The following is a 20,777-nucleotide window of genomic DNA, read 5'->3' as shown; positions in this document are numbered from 1 at the left end:
GCTGGAGGAAAGGGGGGTTCCTGCCTCCGTCCTACAGCCGGGGTCACCCGGCGCTGGGGTGCGAGGAGCGGGATCGTCGTCGGGGCTGCGAGGAAAGCGCGGTGTAGGAGGAAAATGACTGCGATCGTCAGTGATAGGGCGAGGAGGAGGTGGCTTTAAACTAAAAGAAGGGAAATTTAGATTGGATGTTAGAGGGAAAGTCTTTACTCACGGGGCGGTGAGGCGCTGGCACAGCTGCCCAGAGAAGCCGTGGTGCCCCATCGCTGGAGGCACTCAAGGCCGAGTTGGACGGGGCCTGGGTGGCCTGAGCTGGTGGGGGGCGGCCCTGCCTGTGGCAGGGGGCTGGAACTGCGAGATCCTTAACGTCCCTTCCGGCCCGGATCGTTCTGTGGTTCCATGAAAACCTGCTCAGCAGCTCGGAGCTGTGTATTTAAGCTGTTGCCTTGATCTGCGCTGGCCAGAACAGGCTGTCCCTACGGCCTTTTCAGCTATGGAAGGTTACAGTCCCAGTTCTGCAAGACTCTGTTTTTTGGCTTAGCTACTTGTGCGTTCAGTATGGATTGGTGCACAGAGGATCCCTAGGCTCTGTGCTCTGCAGTTATGCCACGCTCCCCCCAAGCTTTTATAGAAAGAAAAAGAAGGAAGGAAAGGAAGGAAAGGAAGGAAAGGAAGGAAAGGAAAGGAAGGAAAGGGAAGGAAGGAAAGGGAAGGAAGGAAAGGGAAGGAAGGAAAGGGAAGGAAGGAAAGGGAAGGAAGGAAAGGGAAGGAAGGAAAGGGAAGGAAGGAAAGGGAAGGAAGGAAAGGGAAGGAAGGAAAGGGAAGGAAGGAAAGGGAAGGAAGGAAAGGGAAGGAAGGAAAGGGAAGGAAGGAAAGGGAAGGAAGGAAAGGGAAGGAAGGAAAGGGAAGGAAGGAAAGGGAAGGAAGGAAAGGGAAGGAAGGAAAGGGAAGGAAGGAAAGGGAAGGAAGGAAAGGGAAGGAAGGAAAGGGAAGGAAGGAAAGGGAAGGAAGGAAAGGGAAGGAAGGAAAGGGAAGGAAGGAAAGGGAAGGAAGGAAAGGGAAGGAAGGAAAGGGAAGGAAGGAAAGGGAAGGAAGGAAAGGGAAGGAAGGAAAGGGAAGGAAGGAAAGGGAAGGAAGGAAAGGGAAGGAAGGAAAGGGAAGGAAGGAAAGGGAAGGAAGGAAAGGGAAGGAAGGAAAGGGAAGGAAGGAAAGGGAAGGAAGGAAAGGGAAGGAAGGAAAGGGAAGGAAGGAAAGGGAAGGAAGGAAAGGGAAGGAAGGAAGGAAGGAAGGAAGGAAGGAAGGAAGGAAGGAAGGAAGGAAGGAAGGAAGGAAGGAAGGAAGGAAGGAAGGAAGGAAGGAAGGAAGGAAGGAAAAAGGCACTTTAAAATATATTACATTAACAGCACATATTTTTAGAACTATTTGCAGCCTGAATCTGTGGCCAGAGCCTGCGGCACCTGAATTGCTAGTGATTATTAATCCTGACAGTGCTAATTTTCTATCCAAAGGCGCTTTCTTTATGGCTGAGCTACTGATGAGACTAAGTTAAGATGGCAGTGAGCAGCACTCACCATTACGTGCAGTGTTGGCCATAAAATTAAAGTGCACTCAGGCCAGCAAGCAGCTCCTTAGCATCGGCTCATTCATCCGGATAGTTGGGTCAGGACCATGTTGTACCAGAAACTGTACAAACACAGAATGAAAGCACTCAGAGCACAGCAATGAGCAGAGCAAGCAGATAGGGCACTTTCTACTTCTCCCACTTAATCCTTTCTTTCAGGGGTTGCCAGCTCTTGGCAGTTTAAACAAGTGAAATTAAATAAAGAAGTCAATTGTTGGTTACCTGCGTAAGAGTGACAGCAGAACCCACAGTGCAGTTGCGCAGTAGGTGGTGCTTTTTCCTTCCTCAGGGCAATTAAACCCACCAGGCCTTAGTTCACCCATCAGCACCTGGGGGCTGTCTGGGGCTGTGCAGCCTGGGAAGACCTGGTAGCAACCTTTCAGTATATAGAGGGGGGCTATGGGAGGAAGGGGACAGGCTCTGTAGCAGGGACTGTTGTGATAGGACAAGGGAAAGTGGTTTCTAACTAAAGGAGTTTCAGATTGGATAGTAGGAGGAAGGGTGTTTTGTTTTTTACACTAAGGGACACTGGAGAAGGGTGCCCACAGAGGTGGTGGAAGCCCGTCCCTGGAGACACTCCAGGTCAGGCTGGACAGGACACTGAGCACTGGATTGAGCTGCAGGTGTCCCTGCTCACTGCAGGGCTAATGGACTAGGTGTCCTTTAAGGGTCTCTTCCCACTCAGTTTTGTGATTCTATGAGACGCTGCATGTGCTTTCACAGACCTCTGCGAGCTGCTGGGTTGTGCACAGTGCAGGTAAAGTCTACGCACATACATGCAGGGAAGGCTGGAGAGGAGTCACCTTGTCCAAGGTAATTTCCAGTGCATTGAGCAGGGACTGTGGCCCTGCATCAAAGTGTGCAAAGCACCGGGTTTAGAGTTCCTGCCTGCTGCTGTATGCTGCAGCAGTTTTACTCAGCTGCTGCCCCATGTCCCCCAAGTGAGTCGCCTCCACCTGCAGTGGGCATCCGCATCTCCGCAGCAGCAGTTGCTCAGCAGGACAGTGATGGAAAAGGCTGATGAGAACATTCTGCACCCCAAAGCTGTGCAGCAGCCGGCAGCACACAAACACTCGGGACTTGCATTGCTCACATCGCTCGCCTGTCAGCCCAAAGTGAGATGAAACACTGCAGCATGTGGCTGTGTTTCCATCATCGGCGTTCCCAGTGCTGGAGGGTACGCGCTGCCATTTGTCACACGTTGTCTTGGATCTCACCATTAGGCCCGCGGATATTTGAGGCTCAGCAGTGCTCTCGATTTGTGCATGAATGCACAGGAATGCAACTCCAGAAATCATTTACCAGATGAAATGCAGCACTTGCCTTTCCCCCCTGTCTTTAAAGGAGCACTGCCTAAATACTCTGCTTTCCGGGGTTTGAACAGGGCTAATAAGGTGGAGAAAAAATAGCCATCATTTTGCCTTCTAGATTTAATCTACCTGGACTGTTTCAAAGGGTGATTGCTTCTTCATAGCAGCCAGACCTTTGTTTTACTTCTAAGCTGGGTGAAAAGGCTATTGCATCTTCAGCTGAATCGGTGGTGTTGTGCAGCTTTATTGCCACGCTTGGTCCCCAACAAGAGCTTTACCTGGACTTGAAATATGTCATGAGCTGCCTGGCACCTCGAGCAGGCACACAGTGATTTCTGCAGCGGGTCCATGCTTAGAGCAGCTCAGCTCTCAGACAACAGACGAAACACGCTACAGAACAAAAATCGCCCAAGGTCTGTTAGGACAGCTGTGCTGGAGCAGATGAGTGGGTCCGTAAGCAAGAGGATTGGGTTGGGTTGGGTAAGTTCACAGGATACCAGCGGGAGGCATTTCACAGCCCCCAGCAGAGAGCTTGAGCACCGCAGTGAAAGAGAAAAGCAAGAGCTGTATTGTGCTATAAGAGGAAGGGAGGAGAGAAAAAAAAATGTCAGCAATTTCTTCCAGAGCCAAGAGTTTGTTGAATGAACTCCCGAAGTTAAACTCAGCTACAGCAATCCCAAATTCGTGCATGTACCCCCCCTGGGAATGGCGGGGTCAGGAAACTAATGATCCGAGCATACTTTTACCTAATGGAGGAGTTCCTCCCCTCTTGGAGTGAAGGCAGATACTCATCTGGGTTTGGCTCGCAGCAGGAGACAGGGCCTGAGGGATGCTTTGGAGGATCCCTGTGTTTCACATAGTGAAGCATGTGCAAATTTTCTTTATATCTTTGTGCACTGCAAAGTCTCAAAATGTGCTCGTTGGCAGATTTGGGCTATTACGGACTGCTCTTTAGCCACGGACTTTGCACAGACGTCACTTTTCAGTGATAGATGTCCTTAAGTTCATTAGGTTTTAACTCAGCAGAATCGTGCTTCAGTTGTACTTCATGGGGCTTTTTGCTCTGACCCCTCCCCCCCCCCAGAAAAAAATAATAAGGAAACAAACCAGAAGCGTTTGTTAGGATTTGAAGAGCCTTGAGTACAAATTTGAAGGGAAGAAGACTTGTAGAACGTGGTTGGTGTCTTAATGAGAAGGATGGTCAGGTGATCCCTATTTATCTCACCTGCTAACTGATTTAACAAATGTGGGCCCATCTGGTGGTTATTAAGCAGTGCCTCTCAAGGTCTCACCTTAACAGGTGATCTAGTTGAAGAAGAAAGCGGGTTCTTCCTTCCCATCTGCTGCCCTTGGAACACACGCCTTGAAGATCAATCTGTGATTTATAGCGTTAGAGTTGGGTGCAGGATCTCCTTGATAACGCACAGAGGCTCTTGGTGCTGAAGAATCTGATACTGACCATTGCACAGGGAGGAAACAGGATGAGCTGAACCGCATGCCAGGTCTAACAACGCTGTATTTATGTTCTGAAACACTCCTGACTATAAGTGGAAGCACCTCCTGGCAACTAAACCTGGTGCAGACAGCAAATACAGATTCCTCTGTAAACTGAAGTGACCTATTGCTTCATTTTTGACAGCCAGGGGCCTCATTTGGTATGTGGCTATTATTGTATAGAAACAGACACCTTCTTGCCATGTCAGACCGTCCTGAAACAGGCAAGGAGTCCCTGTTTTCAATACATGGTGTGCTTCTGGCTCCATCTCTGAATGCACTTTGGTTTCTATCCGTGCTGATGGCAGCTCAATTGGAAGTGAGAGGGGACCCTGCTCTGGGTGTCCCTGCTTGGGCTGGGGTTGGGCCAGGGACACAGAGGTCCCCACCAGCCTCGGACACTCCGGGATTCTCTGATTCCACCTTCCTTCCAGCACTGGCACTGCACAGCCTCCTTGGCAGCACGAGTTGGTGTGTCCTAGATTGGCTGTGGAGTCTCTTCAGTGCTCTCCTGCACACACATGAACCTCAGTGAACCTGACTGCAGCTCCTTTCTGCACTGGCCTATTCTTCCCAACCCTCGTGAGGGTTCACTAAGGTCAGATACAGCACTGGGCAATGGGGTCAGCAGCATCATTGCGGGCAGAGGTGGGAACTGTTTAAAACAGGCAGCTGAGGTTAAACAGAGGATTAAACAAGCAGCAGTTCTGCAGCTGCAAATACTGTGCGCTGAATGCTTTCCCTTAGTGGGCTGTGGGAACGCTCAGTGGTGCAGCAAGGTGCAGCTGCCTTCAGGGAGGATGCCCTCCATGGGTGATGTCCCGTGGTTCAGTGCCCCAGGATGGTGCCTGCAGGCTCCCAGTGTGGGTGGGGATGTACCCTGCATTGGTCAGTGAGGGAGGACAGCAGCACATCATTGCTTGAAGAAACAGAAGGACTTACTGCCTTTGCACTCTCTTCCCTCTGATTGGTCTGTAAGCTGCTGTGCATGTGAGAAACAGCGCAACCTGAATTTGCAGGTGGATTTCCCAGCCTTGTGCAGGGAGTGGGCCCAGCAGCAGTGAAGCACCCAGAGCCAGCCTGGTGCTGCCATTTGTGCCTGCAGCAGCACTCAGAGGGGCGAGATGTGAAGGTGTCTGTGGATGTACTCACACTTCCTTATCGCTCTGGGTGTTATGTCCATGCTGGAACGTGCTGCCAGTATGTTCTCTGCTTTAAACATTTAATGGCATAAGTGTCACCGCAGCCAGTCTCTGACCAGAGCTGAAGCAGATGCATGGGAGAGGATAACGTTACAGCATGTATAGGAAAATACTGCTGTTATTATGTACCCCCAATCTGCTGGGATGCTGCAGTGCAAAGGCATCCTCAGCTGGGCAGCACCTTCGTCGCAGAGCCTAACCTATCTCACTGTACCATTCTTCTGTAGAATGATCCAGTTACTTTTTGATCCTATTTTTAAGTTTTGGAGGGTCCCAAACCTAAAAAAGGAATATTAAAAAAAAAAAAAACAAAACAACAAACCAAAACAATTTTATCTGTTTTCTCGTTTTTTAATCCTCTCTGAATACTTTTTTCCCGACGGCTTCCATGAAAGCACACCGACCATGCATTTGGTGCTACGTGCTCCTGTCTGGGAGGTGAGGAGCATGCAGCACTCTAACCTGCTCCTCAGTCCACTTGCATCATGTTCTCTGCAGTGTGCTGGGACTCAGGGTTTTGTTCTCCCATCACCTTATTTCATGAGGATGGATTTCTGTGAAGCCAGTGGTTGAGGCCTGTTCCATCAGCAGGACTCTTTGAAATCTCCTAGACCCTGCTGGCCTGATGTTATACTCCCAAGTGTTAAAACCTGGCAGCATGAATTTGCATTGGAGGCAGCATCATTCTGGGCTACCCAGAACATCAGCTTGATTTTTGCCAAGTTATTCTTGCTACCAACATTCATTATTTTGTTTTAAATTCTATTCTCAGTGTGGGAACGTGCCACCCTCAGAGGGCTCATTTTTGTGTGCAGGATTTTGTGCCTTCACTCAAGAAGGAACTTACTCCTCTGAGAATACTTCCAACCATTTTTTGGTACCTGAAAAGAGGTTGTAAATTTCTCTTCAAGTTGACCCACAAATAAAGAAAAAAGGTACAGTTTTGTGCCTAGTTCCTCTCCTCACTGTTTATTATGACCCAAAGCAGTTGTTCAGTTGGAGTATGAAGATTGCATTCTGGCAGTTTTGATTGTATCAGCGATGCTAAGCAGGCTTCATGAGGACCCTTTGGGAATAGGAGCTTGTGCAGGCACTCACATTTGGAGAATCAGAAATGTAGGGTAGGAAATAACCCTCTTGTCCAGCTGTTTCACAGATGTTTGCTAAATAGCACAAATCATGCTTCTCTGTCCTCTAGCTGAAATTCCTTCTCCCTCTGGATAGCAGAGTTTTACCTGCTTTGTGATTTGGATTTCTATGCTAGGCATCCAATGTATGCTTAGATACCACAAAGAGTAGATCGATGCCTAGGTCTGGATACCACGGCACATCCCACTCATTAATGGGAACATTAAAAATAATAATAAAAAAGAAGGTAGAAATCAGTAAGATTTTTTCCTAAAGGGAAGCTTTTCTTTTTGAAAGGCACAGCGCACCTACAGGACACTTAAATCAGACAAGCCAAAAACCCACCAAAAAGAAGCACAAAACATGAAACAAAACAAAACGAAGCGCACCATCAAGACGTGCTGTGTTTTCTTTGATTTGAACATTTAAACATATAGTTTGGCATTCTGTATTGAACAGTATTGAGTTGTCTATGTTGTCCATTTCCAGCCCTTGGAAAACAGTCAGTTTTTCAAAGAAAAATGCCCCTTTTAAACCAATCCATCACTGAGAGGGTAAGCAATCAGAGAAACACATTCATTTCACTCTGTGAAGAATGCAGTCAATGCCGAGATTTACTGTTACCAAGTGCTAATTTTGCTCTATGGCGAGTGCGCGTTGCTTCTATTCAGGTACTCAAAAAACACTTTCCACAGGGGCCCTTTCTCCTTTCAGTGCATAGATTACACCAGCGTATTGCCCATGCTGAGACCGCTTATTTTTTACTACTATGCTTAATACATTTCATGTAGTTCAGGTCTCAAAAGTAATGTACAAACCATCTTTCAATTGCAGAAGAGAGGACGTGGGCTGCAAACTGAGGGGTAGAGTGGCCAACTGGCTGAGCTCGGCTCATACAACACAAGCAAACAGGCCTTTAGGACTCAGATAATTATCCAGAGAACTGTTACAACTCAAGGAGACCAATGCACAGGATCACACAACATGGAACGGGTCCTTACTTTTACAGAACTCATAGGATTTTCTCTTTTATTTTGCTTTGTTTACCTGAGACTTCTGTTATTTAGCTGTAAAGGGTAAGCACCTCGTAAACAACGTCTGGGTTGCAGGGCTGGCAGGTGACAGTATTCCACTGTTCCAGAATGGGATGCTAATGACAGTAGATAAGAGGGTGGGCACTGACAGACAGAGATCTTATAGCTTCTAAGCAATTGTTTTAAAACTGTTTCCAAGCAGCTTTAGTGCAGAAAAGCCACTCCACTGAGGTATCTTTCGCTTTGAGCTTTTTATATATTGGTTGCTTTCACTTCAAAATCACCGAGTACTTAATCATTACAATTGCAAAACTGAATGAGAAGGACAGTTTTTCCTTGCCCTCTATGTGCTGTGTAAGTACAGAGTTTATTTAACCTGCTTCCGCATCTTACATTGTTCTATCTGTGAATCATCTTTGCAGGCTCAAGACCTGTCTCCCTTAGATGTCAATGGAAGTGTGGGGGAAGGCTCCTGTTCTTAATGTTTTAATGTTCTTAATGTTCATAAAATGTCAAAATGTTTTGGCTAAAATCAGCAGCCTCAGCCTTGTGTTTAGCATTTGGTGGCATGCACTCCAGGAAGGCTCACTGCAACTGTCTGAAACAACACACACCTCACTCCTACTCTCTCATTAGACATTTTAACATTGAATTATGTGGTTGGCCACATGGGGCTGCTGACTCTAATCAGCACTGAACTATCATTTCCAAACAGTAAAAAAAAGTGGAGGAAAAGAAGTAATATCGAGGGAACTTTATTTGGAAACGCGAGCATTACACAATAAACGCAAATTGTGACTCTGCCATGGCCTCGCTGAATGAGTTCTGAAGTCTTAACAGCTCTTGTTGCATATCAACATCCTTATCCCCATCTGCAAAATAGCAGTAATATTTCCTTACTTCAGAGAAGTGCTATAAGGATTATTTGGTAACGTGTTTGTCCAGGGCTCAGAAAATTCTAAGCATTAGGCATCATAAATTATGTGCTAATTTCTCCAAAGATGCAGTAAAGCCTGAGTAAGTGCATTGTAGGAAATTCTCGCTGTGTGCTGTTGTAGTTGACTCTGAATAAGGTTATTTACATAATAGCATTACGTAATAAAAATCACAAAAATTACACAGCTTAGCGCCTTCTATTTAAACTACTACTTGTTATCTTTGCCAAACATGATGTTAATTATTAAGAAATCCAACTGCGTGTCAAGTAGCTGTCTCCACATTTAAACACCTTTTTAAAAACCTGTAAAAACTCCTTCCTGCTGTTTCTTACTTTCTGAGCTTTGGTGAGAGAATGTGTGCAGAACTCTCTATGCAGTTAAAGATGGATGGAAACTGGTGACTTAAACTGCCCAAGGGAATTTTTCCTACCTAAAGCTCCATCTCAGTGGACACTGAGCAGGGACCTGTGTCCCCTGTCATTAAGAAAGCATTTAAGCATGTGATTAACTTGCAGAATGTGCTCTCCCGCCAAGTGGACAAGGATAAATGCTATCTTGGAAAAGGAAAGTAAACAGACATCGTTCCTCGGCACTCAGTAGACATCTTGTTTGGATTCATGTAACACCTCAGCCAACCCTCACAGAGTTCTGAGTCTGTCAGTGGTGACCAATCTCATGCCACTGACCCTCCCAATGGCATCCCCCTTTGGCATTACGTAACTATTTTACAATAAGTGCAAAAGCAGCTAAAAAGCAGCCCCTCCCTTCCAAGCCCACACGATTTACAGATGATTTGAAGTCTTCTGAGATCATGTGCAAATGCTTTTCTGCATGCTGTCCAGAAAGCACACATGCTGTTCTGTATGAGGAGATTTATGATTTTACTGACGTTGAATACCCCACCACTTCTGGTCTGTGGCACAAAGCTCTTCCTTGGCAGAAGCAGACAGTCCTTAGGTGCTCTGTGAAGTCTGGGCATCGTACTTCCTGAAACTGTGGTTACGAAATGATTCCCTGCAATGAAATGGATCCACAAATGAAGTCTGCAGATGAAAAAAATATCTAGGAAACACCTGCCCTTGAAAAGGAGGAGCTGACAAATCACCATCTGAAACACGTTATGTGTTGGGAGATCAGAGTCTTATTCCTTTTTCCCCCCTCTCTCCCCTCTGGATCCAGTGGCTTTGTAAAGAGACGTGTATTTGTAAGTAAAGAGAAGAATTAAAAACTCTTATGTCACAGTTAAGGCGTTAAACTGGGTTATGTTATGGAAAGGATCACTCTTACTTCATGCTGGCTAACATCACATGGTGCCACATGTTCAAATAAACACATACATGTTCTGTCTGGCTTCAGATGCCTAAGAAACGGCAAGATAATTCCATTCACTCTTTATTAGGTCAAATGGAAATCCTTCTCTTGTTTGTATTATAATGCATAATGGAGCTGCTTGAGAGATGGAGTTTATACTATATTCAGATCCAGTGGAAGTCAGCAGACTTCTTTCATCAAACATGAATTTAGCAGTCTGCATTATGGCCTGTTTTTGCTGTGTTTCAAAACCTACTGGTAGGACGGCCTTTCTGCCTTTAAACAGAGGCATATTTTTAAATAGCTACAAGAGGAATCCCTGCCCTCACTGTACCTTGTGCTGTTGACTTTCACTACAGGTTTGTACAGCTCTGGGATTTTTCTCTCAATCATGGGCCTAAGGTTCTCCTTCAGCTTCCCATAGTTCTTTTTGAGTTCTTGCTGATATTCCCGCTGGTCAGCAGTAATAAGGTGCTTGTTCTTATTCACTGCTTCACCGCACCTAGACAAAAGGAAAGAAAGGAAGGCACAAAATGTATTACCTCATTCTGCTCAACTCATTCACTTTGTGTTTGGTCTCTGTAAACATTCTGAAAGTATTAATGAACGTCAGTGGGTGCCATTTGTTTTCATCGTGGAGGAATTCAGTGCCACACCTTTGCTTCATATGCACTTCCACGTCAGATGCCATTCTGTCACAGTGCCCCTCTGCTGACAGCTGTCATGTGGGAAGAGAATGTAATGGAGTATTGGTGGGAAGGTTCAACCTCTCCTGCCGTACTACCAACATCTGCCTCTGTCGTGGTGGGCCAACACCATAACATAGCAGGCATTAATTTTGGAGTAGACCTCATGCATATTAATATATAAAACAAAACCAGCACGTAATGAAATCAAGGCATTAGTCTTGTGTTGAATCTCAGTGAAATATCAAAAGATAAAATGAATGCTGATTCTTAGTTTTCTACATAATTCTTTTGAAATCTTAAAATTTACTCTCATTTGGTAGGCAAAGTCCAACAAGGCACTGTTTACAAAGCAGAGATAATAAGTCTGGACCAATAACCCTGAAGTACAAGATGCCTAGATTTGCGGTAGTAGCCTGTACAATCCATTACGCTGCCATATCACTGTTGCATTACTGCCGTTACTGACATTAACGATGCCATTCCATATTTAAATTTGGTTTTACTAACCTCATTATAAACTCTTTGAAGCACAACCTCAGTTTGTTGTGATGTCGGTAAAGTTTGGGGTCTGCTGGAATTTCGGCCAGGAACACTTGTGCTACCTCTAGTGGTCCCTTACAGGAACAACAAAAGAAAATGTCAGAAAAGACTGAAAATAGACCACAAGCTTGGTCATTTCATGAACCAAGAGAAGAAAACTATGCACAGTCACCATAACAGGATGCTTTTCCTTTTTTTATCTCTTAATTTACCTTTGGCTGACAGTTTTTGCACATCGTATTTTATCCTTCCCTGCTTTTATTTTTCCTCCACAAAGAAGAACCAATTCTACTCTTCAGAGAAGAGCTAGGGTAGATCTACTGCCAAAGCCAATGTGTGGTATTACTTGATCTCAAGGGAGTCAGGAATAAGCAGGGCAGAAAGGGGCCTCTCACTTTGAAACTTAGAACATGTTACTTCATTCTGGGGGCTTCGCTGACGAACAATCTGGAGAAACCAAGAGGATTTAGGCTTTCAGCAAAGAAACCAACTCTGTAAAAAGGTGGACAACCCCAAGGGGGTGGGAAGGACACTAGTCTCTTTGGTTTCGTGAAGCTCTGCAAACTGTGAATGATGACTGCAGGCAGAGTTATTATTTTTGCTCCCTGAGGATGCACCTGGAGTGAACAAAATAGCTGAGATGGGTAGTGTGCTAGGAATGGAAAACCCTTGGATGAAATCACAAGGCTTATTTGAGTATTGGCATGTACAACCAAGATAGCATTTCATCAAGCACCACCACCAAAAGAAATACTCCTACCTCTGCTTCACTTCACCTCTACTTGACACACTCACAAAGCAAACCTGATGGAGGAGCTGTGTTAACTGAGAACTGCTTCAGCAATATTGGGAAAAAAAAGGACTCGGTATCAAAGGATAAAGTTTAAATTGGCATTGTGACTAAATGTGTCTGACTAGAAGTACTTCTCCCTGTGCAAGAGATGAGTGCAAAAAAAGCACAAGCAGAAAAGTGTGCAGAAAATCATCATGTGGCTCATTTGGATTCTTTACCTGATTTACAGTGGCTCCAACTGAGCCCTGCAAAACCATCTGTAGCATTTTAGCATCTGGTGGCTCTTGGTTCGTAGCTGCAGTCAGTTCTTGTGTTTTTTTCCACATATCTTCAATAGCAACTTCAATTGGTGTTAAAACGAACTATTGGAAGTGGAAGAAGAGATGATTCATTACCTGAACCAGTTGCATAATTGACCTGTTCTAAACCTGGCATTAAAAAAATAACTGCCCCATGTGATAAGAGTAGTTGTGAAGCCTGGGAAGACTGTTCAGTCTAAATGCTGTCTTGATAAATGCCACATCTGATTCAGAGCTTATTGGCATCTTATCGCTTGCAAGAACAGGATTTGGATGAGATTCTTCCTTTGCATATACTTGTTATTATTCTAAGCTGCTGACTTGACTTGATGTCTGAAAGGGCTTTTCACTTCCTACTGTAATAAAGCTGCTGTGTCTCTATTGCAGCTCTAGGCCCAGTTTAGTTCTTTGTACATTATAACACAGTACAGCCCTAAATGGAGCTCCGTGTATCCTTCTGCGCAGCATATGAGAAGTCAAAAGAAGAATTTAAATACTCAGCCTTTTTTTCCCCACACCTAAGTACCCGTCTTACATTTGTCCACCCATTCTATGCCATTCCTGTTTATGAGAATAATGTCTGAAAAATTCAGCTATTTTTTTTCTTTTCTAGCACAGAACTTCAAAACCTTCCCCCTCAGACTCCTTCAACCACCAAGAAAGTAGATTTGTCCTCAAAACCCAATTACCTCTTCTTTTTGGATGATACTTATTCTAGTTTTGATGTAGGGGAAAGCATGCATCGTGGTCAAAATGGTGTTTCTCTTGTATTGCTCGCTAAGTTCTCCTCTAGGGCGCCCATCCATGGTGAAAGGCGTAGTGTACATGAACCGACAGAGGTTGAAGTTCTTTTCAAAGTAAGTTACCCTGTCTTTCATCTCATATTCGTCAAAATATGGCTCCACAAAAGTAATCTGTATGTATGCCTGAGAGAAAAGGGAAGAACCATTACAGTACTTTACTGTGAAAGAAGTGTAATGGAATGGTACACAATATAGATCTCACTTAGCCAAGCATGGTCTGGAAGAGCACAGAGCTACAAATCCTGCTTTCCTTCAACGCTGACAAAACTTACCTCCGGAGAGGGCACAACGTAACTCTGGGGGATCAAAGCATCTAATTTCTACCCACAGTGACTAGCTACCACTGCATGGCTATAACCCGCCTTAATGTTTCAGTGTGAGAGCTTCAAGGAGATCCCTCTCCTCTGTGATGAAGCACTCAACTCTGTAAGTAGTACTCTTCTTACCTTATTGGGATCCAGCTTGCTTTTGTCAACAGGAGCAGAGTCTTTAATCACTTCCACACTATCTTCTCCAAAGCATTGGCCATAAAATCCCTGGAAAGGAAACAGAATTATCCTAGAATGTTTTTAGTCCTTAATACACTGCTAGTGACTTGCATGCCTCTAAAAGAAAGGAGCAGCCTGATGATTTCTGAGTTCTGTATGGCAAATATGTTTCATGAAACACAGCTGACCAGGGTTTATCTTACCGACAAAGCTCAGTTTGAGTTACTCATGAAAAAAAACAATAAAGCTCCAGCTAAAGAGAGAAGAAGAAAACACTGCAGTTCCATTGAAGAGCTGAAAAGGTACCAAAGCAATTATCTGGCCTGCTTAGATCAAATCATTCAATGTACTACAAACTGAAGGACTGAGGTCCTCACTTTCATCATTCTGCTGTAAAAAAGGGCTGCAACTGAAAGAGAAAGGACATAAACAAAGGAAATAAGCTATGGTATAAATTATGCTTTGTGATTGGATTTTATACAGCAGTAATACTATTAGAGCTCTGTGTGTTCTTTAGAAAGGATGGTGTAGCACAGGAGATAATATCACCGTGTTTTTTTCTTTACCTCTAATCTGTGAGAAATCTCAGGAAGTTTGGTAATTGCAGGCTCCTTGTAAACAAATTCCTGTTCATCTAAGTCACCAAATTTGGATCCATAGAAGCCAACACGGAAGTAAGTTCCAAACATTCGCTTTTGGCCCTAATAGATACAGAAAAAGAGGAAAATCATAGTTACTTGTTTTTTGATGTCAATGGAGTATCACTTGGTTGCACTCCTTCCCCAATTCCATATATAGAAAACATACTAATTTTACATCTTCCCATATTCCAGAGGCCTATTTAGGTTTATGCATCTTCAGTACCAGTGAATTAGAAGCATATATCCTTTAAAGAAAAAAATACAATTTAAGAGGACATTTGACTGCCATCTAACTTAAGATTTAGGCTGACCATGACATGACTTTTTCAAAATAACATTCATAATATCTTTTAATTCCGTTCTATTTAACAAAATTCAATTCTGCAAGGAGCAGAAGTTGATACGAACATGAACTGACTGGGTTCAGTAGCAAAACACTTCTGGAGAAAAATAACTACAGGAGCAGCTTAAGAACTGAGAAGTCAGGCAGGCTTTTGTCTTTCCTCTGTTTTGTAGCTAATACTAACAGCCAGTGGATAAGAAGGTTGTTTTTCTCAAATAAATGTGGTCAGGTTGAATGAAGTCTTATTCTAAGTTTGACCTATTCAGCTGTTTTTTCACAACTCTAAAACAATTTTATATTCGCTTCTTTTTCTGGCAAGGAGAATAGAGCCTCTTTCACTACAGAGTACTCTTTATAGGTAGGACAAAGCAGATGGAAGCTTCTGTTAGAAAAGAAAACTGACCTATTTCTCACCAGTCTTCATTTTACTATCATCAATCATAACCAAATATTGCAGCCTAGCAACATCTTGCTAGTGCTGCCTTGCCTCACAAGTACCTTATTAATAATGCTGTCAAACGCCTTCTGCAGCTTGCTATGCGTCAAGGTGAGCTTCCTGAAGTCTCGATGTGCTTCCAGTATGGGGATGACAATTTTGTACACTTCATTCACAGTTTCATACAATCCTCCCTTGGTTTAAAATAAATAAATAAAGAGAGAGAGAAGAAACAACATAGAAAACAAGAAATGAATCCTCATGATCTCTGAAAAGAAGCTGGATCTCCATTAATAGCCTTCTGAAAGGGGGATTTATGGGACTCATCTTTCAATCTATTATGTCACTTGCTTTAGCATTCTAAGATCTGCTAACTGTAAAAGAGTAGTTCTGAAAGTAGCTGTGAACAGAAAACTAGATTTAATTTGGATCTCTGCTCTGTTGGGCTCTCAGCACAAAATTCCTGTGTAAAGCACGTGGATTCTGGTTAGTGGCCTGAAGAGTTTGAAACCCAGATGAGAAAGGAAAGGGTTTATTCTGCATGTATGATTTTGCTGAGACCAGAAAGCAACAAAACCTGCATCTGGACAAAAGGAGCCAAAATGGTTTCTTCAGAGATGCGAAATATATGTTTTTTTAGCACTGCAATGATATGATGAGGAAGCTGAGTATTAATGCCATGACTATCTGCATAGTAAGTCCAAATTATGAGACCAATGGTTGTGCAGTGTGAAAGCATAGGAGCAACTGTTGCATGCCTCATAAAATCTGCATTTTAAGCAAGAGTTTTATTCTAAAATGTACCATCCCATGAAAACACCAGCCAGAAAGCTTTGCTGGGACAGTCACTTTCTACTGATGCTGTCTGTAGTCCTCGCAGTAGGAGATGGGTACATGGCTGAGCTAGGCTATTTGTAAAGTGTACTTAGTCAACCTGGCTGAGGCAGGGCTGGGTCAACCAAAAATGTGTCCCTGCACCTGCTGTCTACCAACAGGGCAGATTCACAGAGCCTGGCTGAGCACTAAACTTTCACTTCCTTCTGTGCAGGAAAGCCACCTGGCACAGCCTCTCTACATCCCCTCACGCTTTTGCTCTCACTCACCGTGTTGAAGAGTTCTGCTGCTTGTTCTAGTAACCCCACCAGGCCACTTTCTGAGAAGTACCTCCCAGAACATATACCATCTTCATCCGGAGACAAAACATCATCTGAAACAGCAGATTCCTCCAGCACATTGGATGAAATGTTCTAAAACAAATCAGAGCAGAGAAATCAGGAACCCAGACCAACAGTCTACAGTAAAGAGCCAGGCAGAAACAGTTCCAACATACCTAAATGACAGAAAGAAGAATGAGATGGAAGCGCAGCCAGAGGGAACACAGTTAAATCTTACTTAGAAGCAAATCTAACACCATAAATCTTTGCAGATGGCAGATCAGGAGTTTTGTTTCAAGAATCCTAAGTTTTTTTTCCTTGCCTCAGGATTAAAAGGTGAACTCCTGTGGATCACCAGCTGACCTCCTTCAGGTGGGTAGGATTCTCTGGAATGCTGGAATGCACCAAATCTCCTATGCCACAGGGATAACTGGAAGCCATATCTTTTCAGTCTCTTGTACCTCAGAGGTGAAAAATTTCAAGCTGCACCTCAGGCCTTCTTTTTGCTTTTAGAAGAACCCAAATTCTCAGGTTGTTAATTCTGCAGCTTTTAGAAACAAAGAAGTACAACATGGACAGTGCTACTCTAAAAACTGAATTTCCTGAATGCTAAGGTTTGATTTGCTAGTACTTAAAAGCAGTGTCATGGTGTCTCTCTTCAGTAGAAATTACAATGAAAATCTGAGTGCAAGATAGATAACAGCTGGCTAGATATCTAATTCACAGAAGACATCTTTATAAAATGGCTGAGAGTCTGAAGGCTGTTACTATTGATCACATTTCAGATAAAGAATTGGCACCACACAGCACTAGCAAAACAGAGCTTCTCCCTGTGGCTTTTGCAGGTGTATTTATTTTTCTATGAGTGAAATTTACTGCAGCCACATCGCCATCACCGTGTCTGTTCTGAACACCATGTTAGCTCCTCTGCAATAATCAGCACGTAGTCAGGACAGCATTCACAGGAATGAGAATACGTCTGCATTTCAGACAGAGAGAAAATGACAGCACCTTTCAGTGTACCCACGGCTGTCATTTTTCAGCTACCAGTCCTACTGAAGAAAGTAACATTAAACACAGTTTACATACCTGGCACATATTAGGGCAACTCATACAACCCATGCTGCAGCCAAACTTCCTTGAATTTTTAAGAAAGGGAGAAAAGAAGACCTGGGGGCACAGGCTGGTGAGCCTCACCTCTGTGCCTGGGAAGATCACAGAGCAGATCCTCCTAGGAGCTCTGTTAAGGCACATACAAGACAAAGAGGTGATTCAAGACAGCCAGCATGGTTTTACCAAGAGCAGATCTTGCCTGACCAATATGGTGTCCTTCTATGATGGAGAGACGGCTTCAGTGGGCAGGGGAAGGGCGATGGATGTCATCTACCTGGACTTCTGCAAAGCCTTTGACACGGTCCCTCACCACATCCTTCTCTCTAAATTGGAGAGGTGTGGATTTGAAGGATGGACTGTACAATGGATTAGGAACTGGCTGGCTGGATGCAGCCAAAGTGCTGTGATTAATGGTTCTGTGTCAGACTGGAGGCTGGTCACAAGCAGTGTCCCTCAGGGGTCAGACTTGGGACCGGTGCTCTTCAACATCTTCATCAATGACGCAAACAGTGGCATCAAGTGCACCCTCAGCAAGTTTGCGGATGATACCAAGCTCAGTGGTGCTGTCAATACATTAGAAGGAAGGGAAGCCATCCAGAGGGACCTGGACAGGCTGGAGAAGTGGGCCCTTGTTAACCTTAATGAGGTTCAACAAGGCCGAGTGCAGGGTGTTGCATTTGGGTCAGGGCATTCATACAAACTGGGGGAAGTTCTCCTTGAGAGCAGCCCTGTGGAGAGGGACCTGGGGTCCTGGTGGACAAGAAGCTGGATATGAGTCAGCAGTGCATGCTTGCAGCCCAGAAGGCCAGCTGTGTTCTGGACTACATTAAAAAAAAGGTGGCCAGCAGTAAGAGGGAGGTGATTGTCCCCCTCTACTCAGCTCTTGTGAGGCCCCATCTGGAGTACTGCACCCAGGCCTGGGGTCCCCAGTACAGGAAGGACGTGGAGTTCTTGGAGCAGGTCCAGAGGAGGGCCACTAAGATGATCACAGGGTTGGAGCACCTCTGCAATAAGAAAAGGCTGAGGGAACTGGGCTAGTTTAGCTTGAAGAGAAGGCTCTGGGGAGACCTTATTGTGGCCTTCCAATTTTTGAAGAGCACATATAAACAGGAGGGGGAATGCCTGTTTACGAGGGTGAATAGCGATAGGACAAGGGGGAATAGTTTTAAACTAAGACAGGGGAGGTTTAGGTTAGAGATTAGGAGAAAAATTTTCACACAGAGGGTGGTGGCACACTGGAACAGGTTGTCCAAGGAGGCTGTGGATACCCCATCCCTGGGGGCATTCAAGGCCAGGCTGGATGTGGCTCTGAGCAGCCTGGTCTGGTGGTTACCACTAGGGTTATTTTCACAAAGTGGCATACAGCATTTTATGACTTTTTTGCTTATTTTCTTTAGCAATGGGAAAAGTGTCAGGAAGAGTGGTTTATTTGTGAGAGGAAACCTAGAAAATCACCGGCATAATTCTTTATCTTTAAATCTATAATAACCAGTATCGGGAATGTATTTCCATGTTTTTTTCAGTCCACATGCTGTAGTAGGAAAGCATCTCCGTGACATCTTTCTGGGGCTAGTATGATCTTTTGCAGGAGTGGCCATACCCCATTCACTTTTTTCCATCAACCATATATAATACTTCAACATGAAATAATTCTCTAAGTCTCCTCTATGATAAAAGCAATTTACAAATTACCAAATATATCATCTGTAACTATTTTGAACAACATGGACCTATTTTACTTTGAGTAAAAGAGACGCTTGTGATAATTCAAGAGGCTTGACCGGTTGTCGCCAGACCTCATGGTAAAGTGAGATGTAGCAAGTAGCCTGCAACTTTGATCCTCAGAACACCATGGCTGATCAGCCTACTGCCAGGTGTAGGCTAATGAGCTTTGCATCTTCACAGATAGATAGACGCACACGTACTAAGACCTTGGCTGTGGTAATGTAAATTTCCTTTAAAGCCAATCCATATTCTCTTTAAGTCATTGTCCTCACTTGTAAAGGGGATTCATTGTGAACACAAACTGCCAGTCTCCAAAGAAAATTTTCTGATTGCAGAGATGAGAGCATATGCAGTTTTGCCTGGCACAGTACATGCTAAAGCATTACCTTACAGTCAGTTTTGAGGGTGCTAATGAAATAACTGCAAAAGACCTCGGTAAACTCATTTAACCTTTTGCTGCACCACTTTACTCGTTTACAAAAATGAACTGACGCTTCTGCTCATTCAGAACAGTACTTGACATTAATTATAGAAAACCAAATGCACATCACCAATACTAGTTAATGTCATAGTGAAGCTAAATGAAATGAACCCAGAAAGAATCAGTGAGATCTGGAGCTCCAGGGAAAGCTGAGGAAACCTGAGTGATATTCTTTTTCAAAGACATCATCTGAATGATCAAATCTATTTGTAAAGAAGAGGATATCTTCTCTTGAACAGCTTTGTAAAAATGCCGTTATTACAGTTAAGTGCTGTTATTGAGCAAACTGAAGCTCAAAATTATGCTGTCAGATAAAATGTTTTGTAATTGAGTTTCTGGTCATTAAGGCATTTGACTACCTCTCTCCTATGGAGCAACTTTTCCTATAGCAAGCATGTATACACACAAGCATTTTGACCAGAGAGATTGATTTGTCTAAAATGCTCTTAAACTTCTAAGATTTAACATGTTTGGTGCCTTGTAAAATAGGCTTCACTTCTCTAAAATAATTAGAACCATACTTATTTGTGGAAACCTGCTCAATCTGGGAGCAATGAAAGGGGGAAGGAATCAAATTAGAATCAAATGTGTGTTTGTGTGTGTGTGTGATTACATTTATGATAATTCCTTTCCTAAGGAATTCCACCCATATCCAGATGATGATTGTACAAAACAAGCAGTGAGAAAAGAAGAAAATAGAATTGGTGAATTTAAGCTTGAAGTTAGGAAGTATGCAAAACTGGTAAGAGAAACAAAAGAACAAGGAATGCCTGAGTATGAATCCATGGCCAGAAGGTTAGCCTGTACAAAAAAAAGATTACATACAGCTAGTTTATCAGTAAAGGAATTGTGAAAGAATTATGCTAGACCATGACCTGACTGCTACGGTGGAATTGTGAATATTTCTCATCACACTAAACTCAATGCAAAATTCCAAGTGGTCCAATAACATTCACATCCACTATTCTGAAGCGAAAAAAAACCACTTGTGTTGTGGTTATATCAAGGGATGATGAATGCATTACTGATGTTAGCCCTTTCTGAACCACCTGGACCATAAAATGTGCCTCTCAACACTCTCTGAATGAGCTAAGCAAAAGGGTATTCTGGCAAATAATACTGAGTCACTGTATGTTTTGGAAAATTGGAGAAGTACCAGAGCTGGAAAATTCCTTAGGGAACTAAGTTTTTTCAAAAGTATACAAGATAAGCAGCAAGTCGTAGGTTTATCAGTCGC

General features: G+C 43.8%; 2 protein-coding genes across 3 annotated transcripts in view; both read right to left on the bottom strand.

Annotated features, from left to right (window-relative positions):
• The window catches only part of KANK1 (KN motif and ankyrin repeat domains 1), a 114,176-nt gene extending 113,863 nt beyond the window's left edge, over window positions 1-313 (bottom strand). The window contains exon 1 of the mRNA XM_072359295.1: window positions 212-313. The gene's annotated coding sequence lies outside the window, so the exon portion shown is untranslated. The remainder of the gene's footprint in view (window positions 1-211) is intronic.
• Window positions 314-8,527: 8,214 nt separating this feature from the next.
• The window catches only part of DOCK8 (dedicator of cytokinesis 8), a 78,658-nt gene continuing 66,408 nt past the window's right edge, over window positions 8,528-20,777 (bottom strand). For both annotated transcript variants that reach the window (XM_072358998.1, XM_072358999.1), the window contains 9 exons: window positions 16,171-16,314; window positions 15,130-15,261; window positions 14,214-14,348; window positions 13,606-13,695; window positions 13,046-13,282; window positions 12,276-12,419; window positions 11,232-11,338; window positions 10,370-10,537; window positions 8,528-9,738 (listed from right to left, as the gene is read on the bottom strand). In XM_072358998.1, the coding sequence (XP_072215099.1) occupies window positions 9,678-9,738; window positions 10,370-10,537; window positions 11,232-11,338; window positions 12,276-12,419; window positions 13,046-13,282; window positions 13,606-13,695; window positions 14,214-14,348; window positions 15,130-15,261; window positions 16,171-16,314 (1,218 nt within the window). In that variant the 3' untranslated portion in view covers window positions 8,528-9,677. The remainder of the gene's footprint in view (window positions 9,739-10,369; window positions 10,538-11,231; window positions 11,339-12,275; window positions 12,420-13,045; window positions 13,283-13,605; window positions 13,696-14,213; window positions 14,349-15,129; window positions 15,262-16,170; window positions 16,315-20,777) is intronic.

This window comes from Excalfactoria chinensis, chromosome Z (genome assembly GCF_039878825.1).
Source record: "Excalfactoria chinensis isolate bCotChi1 chromosome Z, bCotChi1.hap2, whole genome shotgun sequence".
NCBI classification, from domain to species: domain Eukaryota; kingdom Metazoa; phylum Chordata; class Aves; order Galliformes; family Phasianidae; genus Excalfactoria; species Excalfactoria chinensis.
This window is presented reverse-complemented; position numbering and strand designations above follow the sequence as displayed.